Source organism: Propithecus coquereli, unplaced genomic scaffold, assembly GCF_000956105.1.
Source record: "Propithecus coquereli isolate 6110/MARCELLA unplaced genomic scaffold, Pcoq_1.0 Scaffold14, whole genome shotgun sequence".
NCBI lineage: Eukaryota > Metazoa > Chordata > Mammalia > Primates > Indriidae > Propithecus > Propithecus coquereli.
Window position 1 is genome coordinate 3,277,823 of NW_012138302.1, and position 21,538 is coordinate 3,299,360.

The following is a 21,538-nucleotide window of genomic DNA, read 5'->3' on the forward strand; positions in this document are numbered from 1 at the left end:
AAGCTCCAAAGTCAGACAAATTGATAAACTAATCCTGGCTCTAAAACAAGTTACCTTACCACTATAAGCTTCAGTTTTCACTTCTATAAAATGGAGATAATAATACTTATCCCAAAGGGTAACTGAAAGAATAAAATAATGTAAAATAATAACTAATATTTATTGAGATTTTACTATGTCACAAGTACCATCTACTTTAATCCCCAAACCCAATAAGGTAAGTGCTGTTCACCTTATTTTACAGTAGAGGAAAGTGAGACACTGAGAATTTAAGTAATCTTAATGAATGTTAAGAGTATGTATCTCAGCGATTTGCACATAAAAAATGGACACTTATCATGAATTACCAGCAATTATTTAAGGAATCCCTACTTTAATACCTTTTACATAGCAAGAGGAGTTCCACAAATATTTGCGATGGATAAAACACAGTCCTTGAATTCAGAGCATTATCCACAATAAATGAAACAACAAAATGTTCTAGGAACTTCAAGGGGGTAGAAATTCTTCTGAATTACAGTTGTTAAAGGAAGGCTTGGGGAAAGAAGGGTCTAGAGCAAGATATTCATCAGTGAGGAAGGAAGGCTCTGTGTAGGTGGAAGGGTATATAATGAAGGCCTAATCAAGACCCAGGGACAGAAAAAAAATCAGATAGGTAGGGTGATAACAGATTGTAAGAAGAGATTCCTGAATACTAGCTTAAGGGGACTGTATTTTCTCTTGTAGCCAAAAAAAAAAAAAAAAATCACTGTACACTTTTTAACAAGTGACTAATGATAAAGATGCAATCCTCGAGGATGCATAATAACCTCCAAATAAGTACTGTTTTTTAAATCGTGTGTTTTGACATGAAGACTGAATTCCATTTTTCCAATCTTATGGATGGAAAGCCAACTTTGTTTCAAGGGAAATTATGAGAATTAATAAAACATTCATTAAACTCTAGAGCTTTCTAAAAAATTCCCCTATAGAAGTAAGTACAAATTATTTTATTGTAGTTGACTAATTGTCTCATAAAGTATTTTCACTTGATGAGACTATCTGTAGAAATATGAGTTTTATTATGATAACTGCATTTTTCAGATTGTAGTGTTTGAGGATAAGATTATTTAATACTTGAATTTATTTAAATAATTATAGAGATTAAAAATATTGATTCCAGCCTTTTGCCTAAAAACAATTTATACCAAAAAAGTGTATCCCCATTGCTGTTCTCCATCAGATTTGACCCTTCATATTCTAATATTTATTTTGTTTTGCACTGTGACACAGTTGGCAATATATATATCTCGTCAACTCTCCTATGACAAACTGTGTACTGAATTTTGTTTCCTCCTGGTTCCAAATCCCTGCATCCTCCTATTCTTGAAAATATGTAGTAGATTAAAAAGACATACTAAAATGGATTGAATAAAATAAGAACTTTTAAATCCTAAAAATGTTTAAAGCTCTAGAAGACATATGGCATCTAAAATGCAATCTGATGTATTCTAGGTTTAAAAAAAAATTGAAAAAGTGACCTTCTGAAAATTAAGTCCTTGCGCCCAGGAACAATTCTTGGGGTTAGGAACATCTTCCCAAAACAGCTTTTTCATTCTACAAAAGACAGAAGCCATCAGAACTACAGAAAATCATTCAGATTGAAAATGTTAACAGTTAATGAATACACAAACTAGCAATTAGTCCACTGGACCAGCTATGCTTCAGTAGAGTGAGATTCATTTTCACATGCTAGCCCACAAAGATTTCCACCAAACTTCATTCTAGAGCAAAGTTCATAAGCCCTATAATAATAAAAAGCCAATATTTATGAAAAGCTGTGTGCCAAGCACCGTGCTAAAACACTGCATAGATTTTTCCCGGAGAAAATGAAATATTAAATGGCCATCACGTGGGTACCAGAAATAATTCCACTTGATATGGCCCCTTCAACTCAATTGACTAAAATTCAGATTCTAAAATATCCTCTTGCTCTTTTTTACTAAAAGACAGAAGTTTCTATAGAGATTTGGCACGTGTAAAATAACCTCATTGGTCTGGACTCAGCACAGAGTAATGTGGCATCCGTAGAACCATCCAGGGAATTCAAGGCCATCTGGACCCACACAGTGCCAATCTCTAAAGAGCAGAGAGCCCGCTGATCATAAATGAACTGACTGCTCCAGGTCGCCACTAGAAGTCTACTTTTAACCTCCGCTTCACCACGAAAAGTCCTCCACCCAAACTGAAGAACTCTGAAAGCCATTTTTTCCACCTCAGAGAATATATTGCCTAGGATTTTCTGTTATAAGCCTTTTATTTCCTCAATATAAAAAAACTAAATTCTTCCTTGAGGTTTATGTTGTCCTAGCAAAATGAAATGTCATTTCCTGAAAACAGGCCTTTCCTTTTTATATCATCTTAATCGTATACTAAATATATATAAAACCACTTAGAATAATTTAATATTCCTGATTTAGGCTTTAAATCAAGGTTTAAATATGGTTAAGGGCTTTTGCCATAAAGGTTCTTAACACCAAGTACGATACCTTTGGTGTGATATTAACAACGTTCCAAGCAATAAGATGGAAGAGGAAATAATTATTGGCACAATGACATATAGACCTGCATCGTTCTGGTGTTTTTCAATATCATCTGAAAAAGAAATACAAGTCACACAACTCAGAAGCTTGAGGAAATATTAATTTCTGTCTGTATCAAAAGTTATAGTAGACTTTTTTCTGTATTACCTTCAAAAACATAAAAAAGGAAGATAAAATTGTGTTCTGATCATACTAATAAAATAATTATTATTTTATCCAGTTTTATACCTATAAATCAGCAAAACATTTTTTCAAAATTATTTATTTGCCAATCTGGTCGCTTTTAGGTTATCTGAGTCAAAGGTGTCCATGAAAGTTGTCACGATGACTCTGTCTCAGCATTGGCTTCAACACCCGCCAGTCTCTACTTTGTTCACGCCAGACACACAGAACTCCTTACTGTTTCTTGAACCGCCAAGCACACTCATCCTTCAAGGCCATTGCCACTATAGCTTTGCCTGGACCGCTCTTTCACTTTGTACAGTGAGTTCTCACTTCTCATCGTCCAAAGGTTCTAGAAAACTGCAACTTTAAGTGAAATGATGTATAACGAAGCCGATTTTTTTTTCTCATCAGCATTTTAACAAAACTATATTGAAGGAAACAATGTAACAATATTATTCAAGGACCCACTATACATCCTTTCACTTAAAGTTGCAGTTTCCATGAACCTATCCATGCGACCTGAAGTGAAGCCTTACTGTACTTGCAGGGATTTACTCAAATTTTACCTCCCCAGAAACACCGTTTCTGGCTGTCTTGACTGAAACACCACGTTTTAACTCTATACCTTCTTCTTACTTTTATTTTCCTTCATGTGTACATGTTTCTGTCTGACATTATATTATACATTATTTATTGCCCATCACTCCCAGAAGAGCACTGGAGTTTAAGCTCCATATGAACAGAGTCTTATGCTCAGTATTTAATCCCCAGGGCTCAAAACAGTGCTAAATAAATATTGGTTGAATAATACATAAATGAATTTTTTAAATTATTTTTATTTATTTCATTATTGGGCTACTTGGATTTGAAGACAATTTTGAAAGCAATAACAGGATCCAAATGTTGGTATTCCGAGTACAGTAAAATGAATCAGAAATATAGGAGGCCCAGCGAGTTTATTTCTGTAACTGTCTCCCCAGTTTTATTTTTAGAGGAAAAAAATATTTCCTTCAGAATCACCTCATGATACATCTACTTAAGACTCTAGACTCTTCCATAATTTCATCAGAAAAAGAATAAACAAATGGTAACATTACTGCTAACAAATTAGGTAACATCTTTTGCTGTGAAAAGAAACTAAAATTAAAAATTTTACCTTGGGTGAAACTATTAATTATCTTCGGTTTTCCCACTCCTTCCATAAATATTGGATAAAGACTGAACTGATATTTCTCAATCGGGATAAAATGATCTGAGGAGAAAAGTATATGAAAGGCTCATTTATATTTAATTAACATCGATGAGTGAAACATATGTTAAAAAGAATGAAAGTATCTATCCTATATTTCCAAACATAAAAGTTAGTTGTTATTTATAGATTGAACTGATGATTAAGGGAGTTTCAAAAACGATGGAAGCAAATTCTCTAGTAATGACAATAATTTTCCAAATAATGTTTTAAAAACCTCACCCAGAAATAGAAGAGTGTAATTTTTTCAAAGGTTCATTCCAGTGATAGCCAATGTGTTCAAGTTCAGGGTGTATGAGCTGTTTCTGTCCCTCATCTCCTTTTCCAGGACAACATGTTCTATCTCCTCTCTCTTATCCCCAAAGCAGGAAATGTTCCCTTTTTATAGGAATTTAGCTTACTTAGTTTCCCCATTCAAGGTAGCTGGGAGACTAAAGTCTTGTGAAAACCTGTGCAATGAATATCGCGGCGAAGACCAGGAGTCCTCTTGCAATATTCTCTGTGGATCTAGATCCACAGAGAATGACCATCCCCATAGCAAAGCTCCAAATGGACCTATCAGTGATTTTCACAAATGCTAATAATATATATCATTCCACAAGAATAGAAGAATACAAATCTCTTTGAAGCCTAAATTTTATATCCCCATCCTTTACAGAAAAGCACAGAGCGTAATCACCTGGACAACAGTGGTAATGGACTGAATTCAGTTCTCCATCAATAATTTGTAAATACATTTACCCTGATGCTAAATTCTAGGTCTCTGGAATGAAATAAAGGTATGAGTCCTTGAGATGACAGTATATAAAAAGATCATGGCAATCCTTAGCTTCCCTACTTAACTTCCCTTAATCCTTACTCAGATTTAGAAATGCTATACTGTGCACTTGTACTTTGTGCTTTACTCACCTCCTGGGATAACTGGTCTACCTCTGGGTGATTATGCTGACCTAGGCCCAGGTCCTAGATCCTCGAGACCTTCAGCCTAGCACACCAACCCATGATAAGTGGCATTATTAGTTGGTACACAGTTTGGGGAGACAATTCAGCAGTAGACATCAGAAGCCATTAAGAAATGGTTTAACAGAACGTAAAGCTAGAAGCAACATTAATAATCTCAAATCAACAAATATCTTAGGTAGATTATGGAATAAAATGTTATATGATCATTAAAAATAATGTTAGAAAGGATTAGGGAGAAAATATATGATATGATGTAATTACAACTGTGCAAAATATTGAAAAGGCATCAAAGGAAATAAAATTAAATGTTTTGGTAAGGTAATAGGATCATATGTAGTAAGACAGTAGGACCATCTATATTTTTGAAGTTTTCATTAACTATCTGCAGTAATTGAATTAATAATCTGTAGTGTCATACTAATCCATGAGAGAAACTTACTAAAGTATAGTAAACTTACCATGGATATAATACTTCTTAAAAGATGGAGGGATTCTAAGCCATTTAATTTCATCATCTTCATTAAGATTTTTCCACTCAACAATAAAATACATTAGATTGTAATCACAGGGTGATAGTATCCAGGAAAGAATCACACAACTGCTGTTTAAAGGATAAGCACTGAGTGACTGCACGATATTTACTGAGGGGAAAAGAAGGAAATTTATTTTTAAATTCAAAAATTAGTGAAAATCGACTAATACTCTTGAGGAACTTATAACCTACTGGAGGAAGGGAGAAGGAAGAGGAGGCAGGCAATTTATACAGATAAATATAATACATGGCAATCATTTTCATATCATGAGAGTCACATAAGCAGAGAAATGTGGTTCTTTCTAAAACCTAAAAAAAAAAAAAAATTGTGATACAGTCAAAAAGGCTTCTCAACTGGAATAGTGCATAAGCCTACTAATCATCCTCTCTGATTCCTTCCAAACTCTTCTCTCCCACTGATAGAGTGATGCTTCTACGTATAAATCTGTTATTTTAACACCCTCTGCATAGAGTCCCACTTAAAAGCCTCCAGTGGATTTCCACATTTGAGGACAAAATTCCTATCATGCCTACAAGTCCGCGAGGACCAAGTCCCAACCTCCCTCTCTGCCTTTCGTGATTTTGCACACGAGAGCCAACCTGGTCTTCCTTCATTTCCTATCCTGGGCCACAAAGACTTTTGATCATGCTGTTCCTGTCAGGAGCCAATGCTTTTCCCACCTTCCCCCTACACCTCCTGTGAAAGTTTAATTCCTACTCACATTTCAGATTCCAGTTCAATACCACTTCCTCACGGTGGCTTCTCTGACCCTCAATGCCAGGTCAGGTTCCTTTTCTCCTTTCTTTTATAAAATTGCATTCCTTTCCTGAGGGCACTTATCTCAGTTTGAAAAGATACATTCACTTGTCTGATTATTTGATTAATATCTGTCTCACCTATTAGATTCTGGATGCTGTGACCATTATAGCTTTCCTCACGCTGGAATTCCCACTACGTGGCACACTGCAGCACTCAACAAATATTTCTAGAATGTATTTATTGAAAAAATTATAAGTGCAAGACATTGTGCTAGGTGCTATGGAACTTACAAGAAGCTCACACTATAAATACAAAAGTAATCATAATATAAGGCAGGACATAAAATACCTTAATAAAGATAGAAAATGCTCTGAGATTTAAAGAAGGGATAGAACATATTCAATTAAAGCAATAAGGAAAGACTTCATGGAGGACTTAACACTTGGAAAGGCCTTTATAAATTGGTAGAGATACAGAAAATTTGTATTTTCTATTAAAAATTTATACTTTGAATATATAATCTAGATTAGAAACTCCTATGGAAAGTGGTTCTCAATTCTCTGATTAATCAAATATATCAAAATTAATGCAGGATAGTTCACCATTCAAGTTAAATGAAGTCCACAGTAATTTTTAAGTCTCAGCAATTAACCTGCCTCCGTATAACATGTCATATTATTACTCTTATGTATAGTATTTTACATATATAATACTGTACATATACTTATTTTCACATATTTATTTACATACTCACAGACATTTTATTTGTACATACATACATATATGGAGAGAGAGAGAGAGAGAGATGTTGACTGACAACCTCCATTGGCCCAATTCTAATACATCAATTTAAGCATTAGATTTATTAGAATATTCTCATTTATTGTAACACTATTTCAACAGTGTTCTACCACTGGAACTCAAGGACTGTATTACATAATCAGTACACGAGGTATTTTGTTATTTTTCAGACAAAGAAGACATGAATGGTGAAAGACTTTCAAATGCAGATAATTGCAGGCTGCTTGGAAGATAATTTAGAATGGGAAGAGTTTACAAAGGTTGAATATTAAAAGGGGCAATGGATTATTACTTTGTACATCTTCTTACCTTTGCTCATAGGCCATGAGAAGGTTAAATTAAAATTTGCAAAAGAAGCACCAATTGAATTGATGGCCAGAACTGTAACTGTATGTGCTTGTTCTGTCCACAGGAAAGTGAATTTAGTGTGATTTCCCACATCTTCTGACCATGTTCCATTGCGGGAAGTATAATGGCTTATTACATATCTCCTCACACTGCACAATGAGTCATTTTTCATCAGGGGCTGTAGTAAACATAAAAATTGATTAATTTAAGGACTGCAGGGCTTTTTATACCAACCGAGCTCATGGAATTCTTATTATACATTTCTCATCAGGAGGCAAGGATCATATCAGGACAGGCACTCCATATCATAAGGCCGAGGGACTGGGAAGGTAGGGGTGGGGCAGGATAGAGGCTGCCTCTGCCAGTCTCCATGAAGGTGTCTGGATGGTTATGAAGCACAGGAAACTTATTTTTCCCCTTTTGGGTTTTTTCATAAGACCCAGAGAATAAATCACTCGAAGATAATAAAGTAAGGATATACTTTGGGCACTCTTTTACCAAGAAATCTCACTGTAATTTTAGAGAAAAGAAAGACTGACAAGGAATAATTTGCTCATCTGAAAAGCAAACAAGGAATAACCCTCAGATTATGTAAAGCCATGACAAGAAGAGCTGAGAAGATGTTAATCACTTATATTAATCCTAGCAAGATGTGTCATTAGTTTTTCCCTTTCTCTGATTATTTAAAATAAATAGGAAGAGTTTGCAAAGATTAGCAAGTGATCGAAGCTATCAGAACAGTGTATATGACACTCCAGAATTTCTGACCTATAATTTAAAAAAATTATACCAGGTCATTGAAGATTCTGATATAAAATACACATGTAGTTCAATCCTATTCTTCCATTCTTCAGAGTCTAACAATATACCCTACTTCCCCAATCACCTTTACCTGTTGTAGGTAAGATCAAATACTGTCAATCCCTTATAAACCCATAGAAAGCTGGACTCTATACCATAGACTAGAATAGTGCATCTCGATTTTTTTTTTTGCCATTGATATGCATCTAATTTAGAAATGGCAGGGAAAAATAAACACATACACAAGTATCATTGCAGAGTTTGGAATCATCTGGGTATGTTGGAAGTAAGATTTTAGCAAACGCTGTAAGAAAGAAATGCCTCAAAAGTCATGCAAATTTTGCATTTTATTTGAAAAATCCATGTGAGTTTTAATATACAAATATTTTTTATAACCATAAAGTAAAAGTAATGTTAAATTTCCTTACTTTCTGATACTGCAAGATGTTACACACTCATCTTGTATATTTCCTGCCCCAGCCCTAAAATTAGCCATTTTTCCCAATAGCCTTGATTGCTTTATTGCATGATGGTATTAAAAACAAATCCGGACACCCACCCTACTACTTACTGGGTGTCATTACTTTTAGGCTCTCTTAGCTTACAAATCAAGGAAATGTGCATATATAATAACCCAAAATCCGTCTATACATATATTAAGCTAAATATGGGTTTGTACTGATGTCTCCAACTCTAATTCATTGCCACATAGATCATTTTGTTACTTGTCTGGAACTTTCTGGTGCAACAATGAGAACATGCCACCATGGCCAGCTAATTTTTTTTATTTTTTGTAGAGACGGGGCTGGTCTCAAACTCCTGGCCTCAAGCAATCATCCTGCCCCCCCCAAAGTTCTGCGATTATAGGAGTGAGTCACCATGCTCAGCCCTAGTTTCACTTTTGAAGGATATCTTGGTTGCTTCCAGTTTAGAGTGATCATGAATGAAGCTGCTTGAACATTCATGTGCAACTTATGTGAACATAAGTTTTCAAATCAGCTGAGTAAATACCTTGGAGCACAATTCTGCATCATATAATAAGGCTACATTTAACTTTGTTAAGAAGCTACCAAACTGTCTTCCAAAGTGGCTATGCCGTTTTGCACTTCCACCAGCAATGAATGAAAGTTCTTGTTATCCTGCATCGTCACCAGCAATTTATGTATTGTCAGTTTTTTGGATTTTAGCCATTCTGATAAGTGTGGAGTGATATCTCATTTTAATTTGAAACTCTTTAGTGACAAACGATGCTGAACATATTTTAATATTCTTATTTATCACCTGTATATCTACTTTGGTTAGGTTTCTGTTCAGAAATTTGGCCCATCTTTAATTATATTATTTGCCTACCGTTGAATTTTTTTTTTTTGTCAATCAAACCCCAAGCTTTAATAGCTCAAAGTCAGAACCTAATATTACAAATCAGCTAGGAGAGTATTTTTGGTGTTATCCAGTTTATTCGCCTTGCTGCAACCTTTGCTCATTAGTAAAAATTCCTATGCACAATTCTCAACGCAGAGAGTAAACATCCCAACCTATCTCCACTCAACTTTCCAATGGCCCATCCAACCTCCAGGCCCCTGTGTTCTGACGCTCCCCTATTCCCCGTCCATATTCCGACAGTTATTTAGATGATTGTCATTTTGAACATCTTATTCTACTTCATGGTTCCACAGGAACAAAACTGTCTGGACCCTGGAGTGGAGGTGGTCCGAGTCCTGCCATAGTTGCTTCATGTTTGTACTTGAGAAACAAAATGCATTTTTTTTCCTGCCTAGTAAATATCTTCCCCATTGACAATCTAATTTATTTTCAGCTAGAAAGTTGGAGACTGTTGTTTCCTCAGGGGCTAGGAAATGAGTTCGTGGGTGACCAAGGCCAAGTGGAGGGTACTGCATTCAGAACGGCACAAGAGCAGGGTTGCTCTGATATCCAGACCTCGGACATGGGACCCCAGGCTCCGTGCCACTGTTCGGGGCACTGGAATCAAAGCACAACGCACATGTTTTTCTCCTGCAATAGTCCCTGCTGGACATCCTCCCAGCTGCACGTATTTGCATGATGGGTGTAAATTTACTCCGCCATTTTGCCAGGAATCTACATTTAGATAGACTATTTTATCAAGTCCAAAACCTGACATTGTGCATCTTTTCTTCCCCCCTTTTTAAATGAGTAGAAGAGTAACTTTGTAGCATCTTTGATAAAGAAGATCACAGCACAAATTCTAGCCTATTAGGAAGTTTGAAAATATATCAGTTCTACTTTTTACAAACCTAAAAAATAAACTGACAGAACCCTTGGCTTCTATTAGAAAGGCAGGTGGGAAGCCTTGGTGTGAACCCACTTCTCTTTTCATTAAAAGGCTGCTAACCTCTTCCTTCTGTTGAAAAATAGGTATGGAGTTGATGAGTTAATAACTTAGGTTTTTCTTTAAAAAAAAATACCCTTTTCCCTCTGTGTCTGGGTACTATCCTCATTTTTTCATATGTAGAAATTCTTAACACTGAACTTTAAGTAGTATTGAGTCATGACTCAAGATGCAGTGAATTAATGAATTCTTTAAGGTTTCAATTAAAATTTTTATCACTAAGAATAAAATTAAAACTTTGGATTCACTAATCTTTTTATAGCAATGAATTTCTCCTTTTTATTTTTCTACTCTCTCCCAATATTTTAATTTCTTTTTTTTGTTTGTTTGTTTGTTTTTGGGTGTTTTTCTGTTTTGCTTTGTTTTTTCTTTTTTTTTATTTCAGCATATTATGGGGGTACAGATGTTTAGGTTATGTATGTTGCCCTTGCCTCCCCACTCCCCCCCAACTCCGAGTTTCAAGTGTGCCCATCCCTTGGATGGTGCGCACTGCACTCTTTGTGTATGCAAATACCCATCCCCTCCTCCCCTTCCCCCCTCCGCCTCCCCCCTGCCCGACATCCAATAGATGTTACTCATATGTACACTTATGTGTTGATCAGTTAATACCAATTTGATGGTGAGTACATGTGGTGCTTGTTTTTCCATTCTTGGGATACTTCACTTAGTAGAATGCATTCCAACTCTATCCAGGAGTATACAAGAGGTGCTATATAACCATTGTTTCTTAAAGCTGAATAGTACTCCATGGTATACATATACCACATTTTATTAATCCACTCATGTATTGATGGACACTTGGGTTGTTTCCACATCTTTGCAATTGTGAATTGTGTTGCTATAAACATTCAGGTGCAGGTGTCTTTCTTATACAGTATCATTTGTTCTTTTGGGTAGATGCCCAGTAATGGGATTGCTGGATCGAATGGTACTTCTACTTGTATCTCTTTAAGGTATCTCCATATTGCTTTCCACAGAGATTGCACTAGTTTGCAGTCCCACCAGCAGTGTATGAGTGTTCCTATCTCTCCACATCCACGCCAACATTTATTGTTTTGGGACTTTTTGATAAAGGCCAGTCTCACTGGAGATAAGTGATATCTCATTGTGGTTTTGATTTGCATTTCTCTGATGATTAGAGATGTTGAGCATTTTTTCATGTTTTTTGGCCATTATTCTGTCTTCTTTTGAAAAGTTTCTGTTCCTGTCCTTTGCCCACTTTTTGATAGGGTCGTTTGATTTTTTCTTGTTGATTTTCCTGAGTTCTAAGTAGATTCTGGTGATCAGCCCTTTATCAGATTTGTAGCACGCAAAAATTTTCTCCCATTCTTACTGTTGAATTTTAAGAGTTCTTTGTGTAATTTGGTTCTAAGTCCTTTATTAAATAAACATTTTGCAAATGTTTTCACCCAATTTGTGCCTTGGCTTGAGACTATAGTCATTTCCAAAGTTTTAATTTTCTTAACAGTCTTTCCCAGATCATAAGTTTCTAATTTTAATCAAGTCCAACTTAGCAGTACTCAAAAATTAAAGGAAAAAACTCCACAATGATGGGGGCATGTCAAAGTGACATGAGTCATCAAGAGAGTATCCAATGACTGACACGGGAACAATTTGAGCAACAAAATAAAGTAGCATTGGGTTATGACACAAAGTATAGAATAAAATATCCATTGTCCATACTTTATGAATAAATAAATAAAGGTGGGAGAAGAATTCTAAAGAATGTATGTATATCTTCCACCCTCAAGCAGGTGGAACATAACTCCCACTCCGTAAGCATCAGCTGCACACAGGGACTTCATTTCAAAAAGCAAAGTGTGGAAAGGGGATAAAAAAGTAACTTTCCAGTGGGCAAGCGGACAAATACTACCTCAGCCATGTGAGCAAGGTCGACATCAACTATGTTAAGTAATGTTGGTAGCACTTAGCCTTACTATGATGTGATGAAATGGCACTTTGTATCTATGGTCCTCCTCCCCAAAACCCACAATCCTAATCTAATCATGAGAAAACATCAGACAAAAACCATTTGACAGAGATTCTACCAAATACCTGACCAGTACTCAAATGTGTCAAGTTCATCAAAAACAAAGAAGATCTAAGAAACTTTTACAGCCAGGAGGGGCATAGGAGTCATGACCACTAAATGTCATGTGCTATCCTGGATGGGATCCTGGACCAGGAAAAGAACATTTCACAAAAACTAAGGAAATACGAATTTTAATAAATTATGGACTTCAGTTAATGATAACGTATCAATAATGCTTAATTATAATAATTGTAAAAAATGTATCATACTAATGTAAGATGTTAATAATAGAGAAAACTGGGTGTGGGTGTATATGGGAATTCTCTGTACTATCTTTGCTATATTTTTGTAAATCAAAACTGCTCTAAAATAAAGTTCTTATTTAAAAGATGCCAGAGAAATGATGGTTTTCTTTTTCTTTTTTTTTAAGTGCTACACTTACCCTGTGGCCTTGTGGCTTATCCTTTACATACCCCGGGGCAAATCTTAACTCAGTTTGAGAAGCACAGGCTTGGAGAACTGTAATCATTGAACTACTTAACCTCATGTTAGGAAACCAAAACAAAACAATACAAAACAAAAACAAATTTAATGAAAGACATTTCAGCTAATAACAGGCATTCAAGTTCCTGTAAGGATGGGAGATTAGCAAGAGTGCTGTCTCCTTCCCATGAATCAACCCTAAAGAATCCTTAGCACTTTGCTGACCAATATGACAGCCACTAGACACTTCAGATTTTGAATTCAGTTCCTGAGCCACATTAAGCACATTTCAACTGCTCGATGTGGCTAGCGACTACCATATTGGACAATGCAGATATAAACCATTTCTGTCATTACAGAAGGTTCTATTGGACAGTTTTGCTGAGGAAACATGGAATCCATGATATAAGGAAAACACAACAACTGTCTGGGAACAAAGACAATTGTTTTGTGGGAGTGCTAGGAGAAGGGGGGAGTAGCTGCAGCCTGGACCATAGGGCAGCTGGCTACAGCTATTAGAGGATAAATTAAAGCAAAAGAAATGCTATTTAAATTCTGCTCATGGTGCCTTAGGAACATCACTGCTGGTCTCTCACTGTAGATCTCTGAGGCAGTGTCCATGGAAATAAACAGAGAGAGAGACAGAGACAGAGACAGAGAAATCTGTTGGGCAAGATAGTGTTTCTTATTCAGCAGTGAGTTCAACAGCCCACTCAATCTCTTAGAGTATAGGCCCTGAATTCCCTGGGAAATGGAGACATCTGAAAAGTTCTTGGAATACAATAAATGTTTAATAAATGTCAGTGTCAGTTGTTAATGCTAACTTTAATTTAGAAATCTTGAAAAAGAAAACAGTTTAGAAATTACATTGATTATAAATCAAATGAAATTATGTAGTAATTGGATTTACAAACTAAATGAATACAAAGCTTTATATACCCCAATTCTTACATAGGGATTGTTCTTAGATCAGGAAACCATTTTCAAACATGTGCTCATTCAACTCCTTGGGGATTAAACTTAAATTTCACATTTGGGGTGACAAAAACACTATTTTACTTCATGTGTGTATTCCCAAATCAATCTTAAATTTGGTATTTACTTATCAGATGTGGGTGGTCCTAAAATAAAAGAAAAACAAAAAATGAAAACAAACAAAAAATTGGTATCTAACTGAGCAAATAATCTAATCACTTGGGATAGACATTAATTCATTTGGGATAGAGAATGCTTTGAAAATTGCTAGGCTTAATATCCTCATTTATGGAAACATCTGTTGCTTATATGCCATTCTACAAACGGAATAATCTCATGTTTTAGATGCCCTTGGAATGTGTGGGGAAAGCCACATTTACATTGTTCAGGATTAAATGTGAATACAATTTTTGGACTCGAAGAAACACTAGATATCATCTAGTTCAATCTTGCATTTATACAGATGAGGAAACTGAGGCTCAAAGAGTCTAAGCCACTCTGCCAAAATAGTACTGACATACTGTAATACGTTAAACTGAGAAGAGAATTAAAATCCACTAATTCCACACCAATGCTCCAGCCACCATACTACAACTTAGCTCTCTGCAATCGCATCTCAAAAATGGAATAAAAATATGGAATTGCAGAATTTTCTGGAGATTAATAATGATAGGATTATGAACAATGAAGTAAATTTTTTAAGAATATAAAAGTAAAATTTAAGAATAACATAAAAAGCAGGAATACCTTCCAAAGTAAGGTGACATTTCTCTCTTTTTTTGTAATATCTCCATTAATTATTCTCCAAAATTCAGGTCCTCTTATAGGAACTGCAAAATGACAAGGAACCCAAGTTGTACATACGTTTTTGAAAGGATTATTTTTCAGCCATATTTGAAACACATTTACGCACTTTCAAAACACGTTTACAAAAATCTCTGCAGACCTTTTATATCCATGACAACTGTGTAGGCTGGATTGCTCCAATTACTCCAATATCCCAGTCCATCCAGCCTCTTACAGCGCACCTGAACAGCATAGACTGCACACAGGTCTGGCACCGGAAGACTGGCAGATTTTGATTTTGCATCATACACCTCATATATCTGTAAAAATAAGTCGAAGCATCAGACTGATCATTACTAACACATATGTATCCAAAGGGCCCTGAAGTACATTTTATTTTAAAACTTTAACACTATTTCAAAATTAACCGAACTAATTTTGCATTTTCTGGCTTCAGAAATAGTCACATGAGGCTTGGAGTGTCAAGAATTTTCTTATTCATCTTGTCATTTTCTTAATGATGACAAGATTTTGGACTGGTTCACATGCAACCTCATTTCCCAAACACTCTTTTACCCTGCTAATAATCCTTGTCCACTAATCCTCTATCCACAAAGACTTTTAAGAATTTTAACCTATTGGTTAGATAGGGCCTGCTATAAAGAATCTCTGATATCCAGTCTCCCTCAATAAGCAGCTAAACTGTCATGTTCGTTTTAGTTGATATCATTGTGATCTAATGGTATAATAAGGGTTCGTGATATTTCTAGGTCTTTGCAGGCTGCCATCACAAAACTGACATGGAGAGTCATCATAGGCACTCTTGACATATGGAAATGATGATTCTAGTTGTTTGAAAAGCAGCTTCTCCAAAATGCATTTCTATAAACATATATGTACTGAAAGCTATTAATAGATGTCAAGGAAAAAGAGTTCCTTGAGAAAATGAGTTTGGGGAATATGAGATGAAATAAAGCCATAAATTTTTCTTTAACGTAGGACCTCTTCAAACCTTTAATGTGTAAGACATACACCACAAATCTACACTAGGAAGACACAGTGACACAGGGTTTACTAAACTTACTTAGCCACGTGATCCTTTTTCAAGGAACATTCTGGGACACCAATGCTCTGCAAAAAGCACTTTGGGAACTGATGGATTGCAGGAAGTTTTGTTCCTTAAAAGGGTTAGACTGAAATTAAATCTATGTAATGAAAATAGCTACAGAACACAGGGGGATGTACTTTTATGCCAATAAAATTAATCTATGCAACAAAACTCTTAAACATTATAAAAACAGTACTTAGTGAGGAAAACTGAAGAAATTTTTAAGTAAAGGTACCTTCCATTGCACTTCTTTTCCCCTTAAGCCATAGCGAATCTGGTACCGAAGGTTATTTTCTGGAAAGACTGGCTTTTCCCAAGATATTTTCAATAATCCGACGTTTACAGTAATTTCTGCTTTTACACTGGATGGAGGCAGTGGTTTCACTAGAAATGTAAAAAATAGTATTATGTAATGGTAATTTAAATAGTAATAATGTTTTAGAACATTGTCGTATTTTTATACCTTATATTTACTTATAAAGCACTAGCTATTTTTCAAAACTTTCTCATTCATTATCTCATTTGTTCCCCTATTACTTTATGTGATACATTAAAAAAGGCATTGTCTGTATTTTGCAAATTAAGAGATTAGCTGAAAAAAAAAACCAATACATTATCCATGTCACTCTGTAAATTAATAGTAACACCAGATTAGAAATTGAGGCCAGGCACGGTGGCTCACGCCTGTAATCCTAGCACTCTGGGAGGCCGAGGTGGGCGGATTGTTTGAGCTCAGGAGTTCGAGACCAGCCTGAGCAAGAGCGAGACTCCGTCTCTACTAAAAATAGAAAGAAATTAATCGGACAACTAAAACTATATAGAAAAAAAAAATTAGCCAGGCATGGTGGCACATGCCTGTAGTCCCAGCTACTCAGGAGGCTGAGGCAGGAGGATCGCTTGAGCCCAGGAGTTTGAGGTTGCTGTGAGCTAGGCTGATGCCACAGCACTCTACTCTGGGCAACAGAGTGAGACTCTGTCTCAAAAAAAAAAAAAAGAAATTGAGCCATTGGCTCTGAATGCAAAAGATACCATACTGAACACAGAGCAAGTATCAATAGTAAACTCCACTCTACATAGAGCTTTAAAGGCAAAAAAACATTCACTGCACCAATTTCCACATATGTGAGTTTGAAACTCTTTTTCAGCTGTCTATTATTAAGTATTTCTAGTTCAAGGGTAGAGATAGTCTCTCAAGTAAAGCCTTGGCTTTCTATAATCTGAGGAAAACAGGCTTTTAATGGTCAGAAATAGAAGCAAAGATGACCCGAATGGCAGGTGAATTTTTTAAAACAGCTTTTATATATACATATACACATGCACACAAACACACAGTCATAGAAATGCACAGAAAAAAGTTATCCTTTTTGTTTTCTTGTTATGTTTCTATGTTGCTGCTTTCAGAGCTAAAGTCAAAACTTTAGCTTCAGCTTATATTCACTATATAAATTTTCTGCTTAATTTTTTACTTTGAGAGCCACTCTTCCTAACAATAAAAGGCAATATGGAAATTTGACATATTAGACACTAAAAGCCTGAACAGAGAGCAAAGCACAACAGAGAGCCTCTGAGGCTCCTAACTTTGTCATGACTCCAAGCATCAACTGCACAATGCAGAATTACACCTACGTAGTCATGTCTTGATTATCTACACTAAGAGCAGAAGATTTCATACAGAGGACGTCTATTCAGGTGATATGCCAAACCAGTTGTCAAAAAATTTCAGTACTTCCATACCAACTGGTAAAGAGCCGCTCCCCTGAGGAACGTCTCCTCCAGAACTAGTGCACATTGGTTCCCACCACACCTGCCTGTAACTCAGCACCTAAAAGCTTAATGCCCAGTACATCAGTGGCCTCCAGGATTGTGGCTGCAATGCCCCTCTTCATCCCTGCCAGTGGACAATCCGAAGTGAGAGACGGCCGTCAGTTGAAATGCGCAGGAAACAATTGAAGTGGCAAAAAATTAGCCAAAGGGCTAATGGTATAAAACCAACCAACCAACCAAACCAAACCAACCAACAACAACAACAAAAAGAAAACACTAAATAATCCAAACCATAACTAATAACAAATATAGACACTCTGTATGAAAAATTAAGAGAGAACCTACATAGAGGTTCTTGGGTCTACCTTATCAATCTGTTTATTTCCTCATGTTTTATATCTCTTAATATTGTTATGATTCATAGGGAAAATATAATAGCTAGATTGGCACAATATGGGTGTTTCGTTATCATTCCCTCCCTCCAAATCTCACTGGCCAAAAATCAACACTGTGTAAAAAGGTGGTCTCCCATTTGTATTTTTTATCATTTTTAAGCAATCAACAATAATACATTAGACCGTTAATAACAAAACTACCTAAACTTTTTCCTTAGTGTACAGTTTGTCATGATTATTCAATTATTCATTGACCAAAAAGGCATTCTTCACCGACTTGGAAAGATTATATATGCTGTATTTCATCTCTTGAAAAGAGAATTTTTTCTTAGGAAAGGAAGTATCAATGTTTGAGAGACCATAAGAGATTAAATCTGTGGCTGTACTTGACCAAATTTTATAGATATATACAACCTTATCCTATATTTAAGAAAATAAAGTTTTAATTCAAATATGTATTAATTAGTTGAAAAATAATGATTCAGATATTGATTTTTGACATAATTTCCCAACAAAATAGTATACAGCACCAAAAGATATTCTTTCATTTCTGTTGCACAATCATAAATGAGTCATTTCTTAAAGATTTCACATGATATTGGAAGGATATATCAAATTTTCTAAGGGCTTTCTTAGTATCTTTGAAATCAAATTATCTTTTGAAAAGAATGTTTTAAATATCATGATGGATGTCATCATCCTTGTCTATTTTCTCCACTTCAATTTAGTTTTTTGAATGCTTCTATACCCTACCCAGCGTAACAAATTAAAGCCTTGGGTTATGACTACTCAGATTACCAAGACCCTCAGAATACCCAAATTAAACTTTTGGACAAAAAATACCAGATGTTTTCATAAGTATACTGGAAGAAAAACAGAAAATACTGCATTATTTAGAAAAACATTACTAAAATTGATTCAAAGTGACCCATGTGACTTATCAAATAGTGTGTCGAAAATATTCTATTGCTGAAAAAGTATGCTATAAATAATTTTAAATAAACTCAAAACTGCAAAACTTTCTAAGGCTGATTATCTTCTCAATTCCACTGTAAACCAGAATAATTTTTTTTCAAAATCTTGTATGATCAGAAAATGGCAAGATACATGAACCCTGAATCAATCTGCATCCAAATCTACTAATAAAAATGAAGACATACAACACAGCGTGACATACCCACGGAATCAGGGAGGACACATGTTGGTGGAGAGTCAAGTGAACCTAAAGAGTGATTGATCCTAATCCACATTGTATAGCCAGATAATAGGAAGATTGGCTGAAAAATGCATTCATAAAAACCATCCTTCTGCAAATGGCAATCTTTGGGTTCAGATATGGGATGAATAGATGGAATATCAGAACAGTAAAGGCTGCTCCTTAAAAGATACAAAAATAGTCAATTATTATGCAACATTGATAAAAGCAGTAAGAAAATATCCAAGAATTCTGATTTGTTATTTAAAAGAGAGACAGTTTTGCTCCATCTAAAAATAGATGTTCTTATTGGAAAGACATTCTTAAACTCCCATCTATATTCCAATCTCAAGTCTTTCCATAGAAACTGACAGTAACTCATTAAATATTTCATTAGACACCGTGTGGGGATATAAATGAAATTAAATGCTCTATGAAGGAGATAGCAATCCTATTAGAGGTAGAACATACAATACTTTGAAAGTTAAACTAATGTTATACATTAGTGATACAATATTAAAAGTATAGATCGAAAGCAGTAATGGGGCATTCCTAGAATGGGAAAGAAGACAAATTCCTCACACTTTAAATAGAGGATTAAATTCCAACACAAACTGAGATTGTAACTGACAGTAAACTAAAGGTTAATTGACAATGCCCTAATATTTTCTAGTTCATATTAATATAAATTAAAATAATACTAATCCCTGATATGTATATGAATTTTACAATCAAGTATATTAGTCTTTCCCAGAGGAGAAAATTAAGAAAAAATTTTATAAATGAGTCCTAACCAATACTCCACCTTAGAACACATAAAGCATTTCTCCTTTTCTTTGAAGTGGTTCTTCTGCCACTATTTTCTCTGAATATGGCATGTAAATGGCTAAAGTAGCAATTACTCTTTCCATAGAGATGGAAGTGCGGAGGTTAGAAGGAGATAAAAAATCTATATTCTTCTTTCATTTTCCATTTTTTGTAACACTTCTTTTTCTTATGTCCTCAAAATTACAATACATGGATGTATGTGTATGTGTGTGTGTGTGCATGTGTGCACATGTGTATGGGCATGTGTGTGAATAAGTGGTGGGGCAAGTGGGCAAAAATGACAATAAGGGATGAGGGGCCATCTGCACATACAAGATAAGAACAGTGTAGAAGCAGTTACAGTCCACTGGAATCCAAAGGTTACATCATTGTCATCATGACAGCAATAAGCATTTATTGAATGTTTACTGAGAGTAATTACATCGTTTCATTATAACTAAGTGAAATATATCACAAATTCTCACAGGAACCCTGTAAGTCCTATTAGTCTCTCCATTTCAGACACAAGGAAATTGAGGCCTAGGGAAGGTAAGAAACGCACCCAAGTGTACGCAGTTAGTTCCATGGTTATTCTGTAAATGTTACTAAAGATAAATGAAGTGTGGGATTTATATAACAGTCTTCCACAAACACCCTTTTTAACATGAAAACACCATGGAAAGAACATAAAGATGGATTACAAAAGTAAAACGTCATACCATGAACGCTGATTTTAAAATACTCATGTCGGGTAGGATGAGGCAGCTGTTATTTTCACTGAAGAAATGTAGAAATTGTCACATTTTTTCTAATACTACATAAGAATAAACTAACAGCATTAGGACTAGAATTCAGATCACAGTATTTGAGGGAGAGGATTTATTTTTCAAGTTGGAAAACTTAGATTTTGAGAATAAATTAGTGTATTATGCAAATTAAGTCTCCAATACAAATAAAAATACAAATTGCGACACAGTATTTAAGAACAGTACACATACTTGAAAACTACTATGCTATATTTTAAAAATAAAAATGTATCTATCTTCTAATCAAAGTTGATATCGTTTTAGATAAAATGCTTTGTAAAGAGACAGGAATTTTATAAGAAGATGATGCTCTGAATACTTTTTAAAACAAGAAAGGATAAAAAAAACAGGAACAAATTACTTCTTATTAGAACACATCATCCTTTATTAATTATTGTTTATTTCCTAAACAACCTCACCTAGTTCTAAGAACTATTCACATTGTCTTTCACAATCTTTGTTTCTGCCTCTATGTTTTTTCCAAAACATTAATCTTTAGCCAAATGATATTAAACTTTTATAATCCTCCACATTCATTCTCCACTAGTCAATTCTCTAAGTCAAATTAAAATGTATTTAAACTAATTTTTCTTATATTTCATTCAAAAGTTAAAGTGT

General features: G+C 35.1%; 1 protein-coding gene across 1 annotated transcript in view; it reads right to left on the minus strand.

The window, feature by feature from the left end:
• LEPR (leptin receptor) overlaps positions 1-21,538 on the minus strand; it is a 66,848-nt gene that overhangs the window by 12,287 nt on the left and 33,023 nt on the right. Inside the window, exons 8-16 of the mRNA XM_012639325.1 lie at positions 19,290-19,489; positions 16,189-16,337; positions 15,006-15,165; positions 14,807-14,889; positions 7,362-7,578; positions 5,418-5,600; positions 3,904-3,999; positions 2,529-2,634; positions 1,521-1,596 (exon numbers count right to left, since the gene is read on the minus strand). Coding sequence (XP_012494779.1) covers positions 1,521-1,596; positions 2,529-2,634; positions 3,904-3,999; positions 5,418-5,600; positions 7,362-7,578; positions 14,807-14,889; positions 15,006-15,165; positions 16,189-16,337; positions 19,290-19,489 — 1,270 coding nt within the window. The remainder of the gene's footprint in view (positions 1-1,520; positions 1,597-2,528; positions 2,635-3,903; positions 4,000-5,417; positions 5,601-7,361; positions 7,579-14,806; positions 14,890-15,005; positions 15,166-16,188; positions 16,338-19,289; positions 19,490-21,538) is intronic.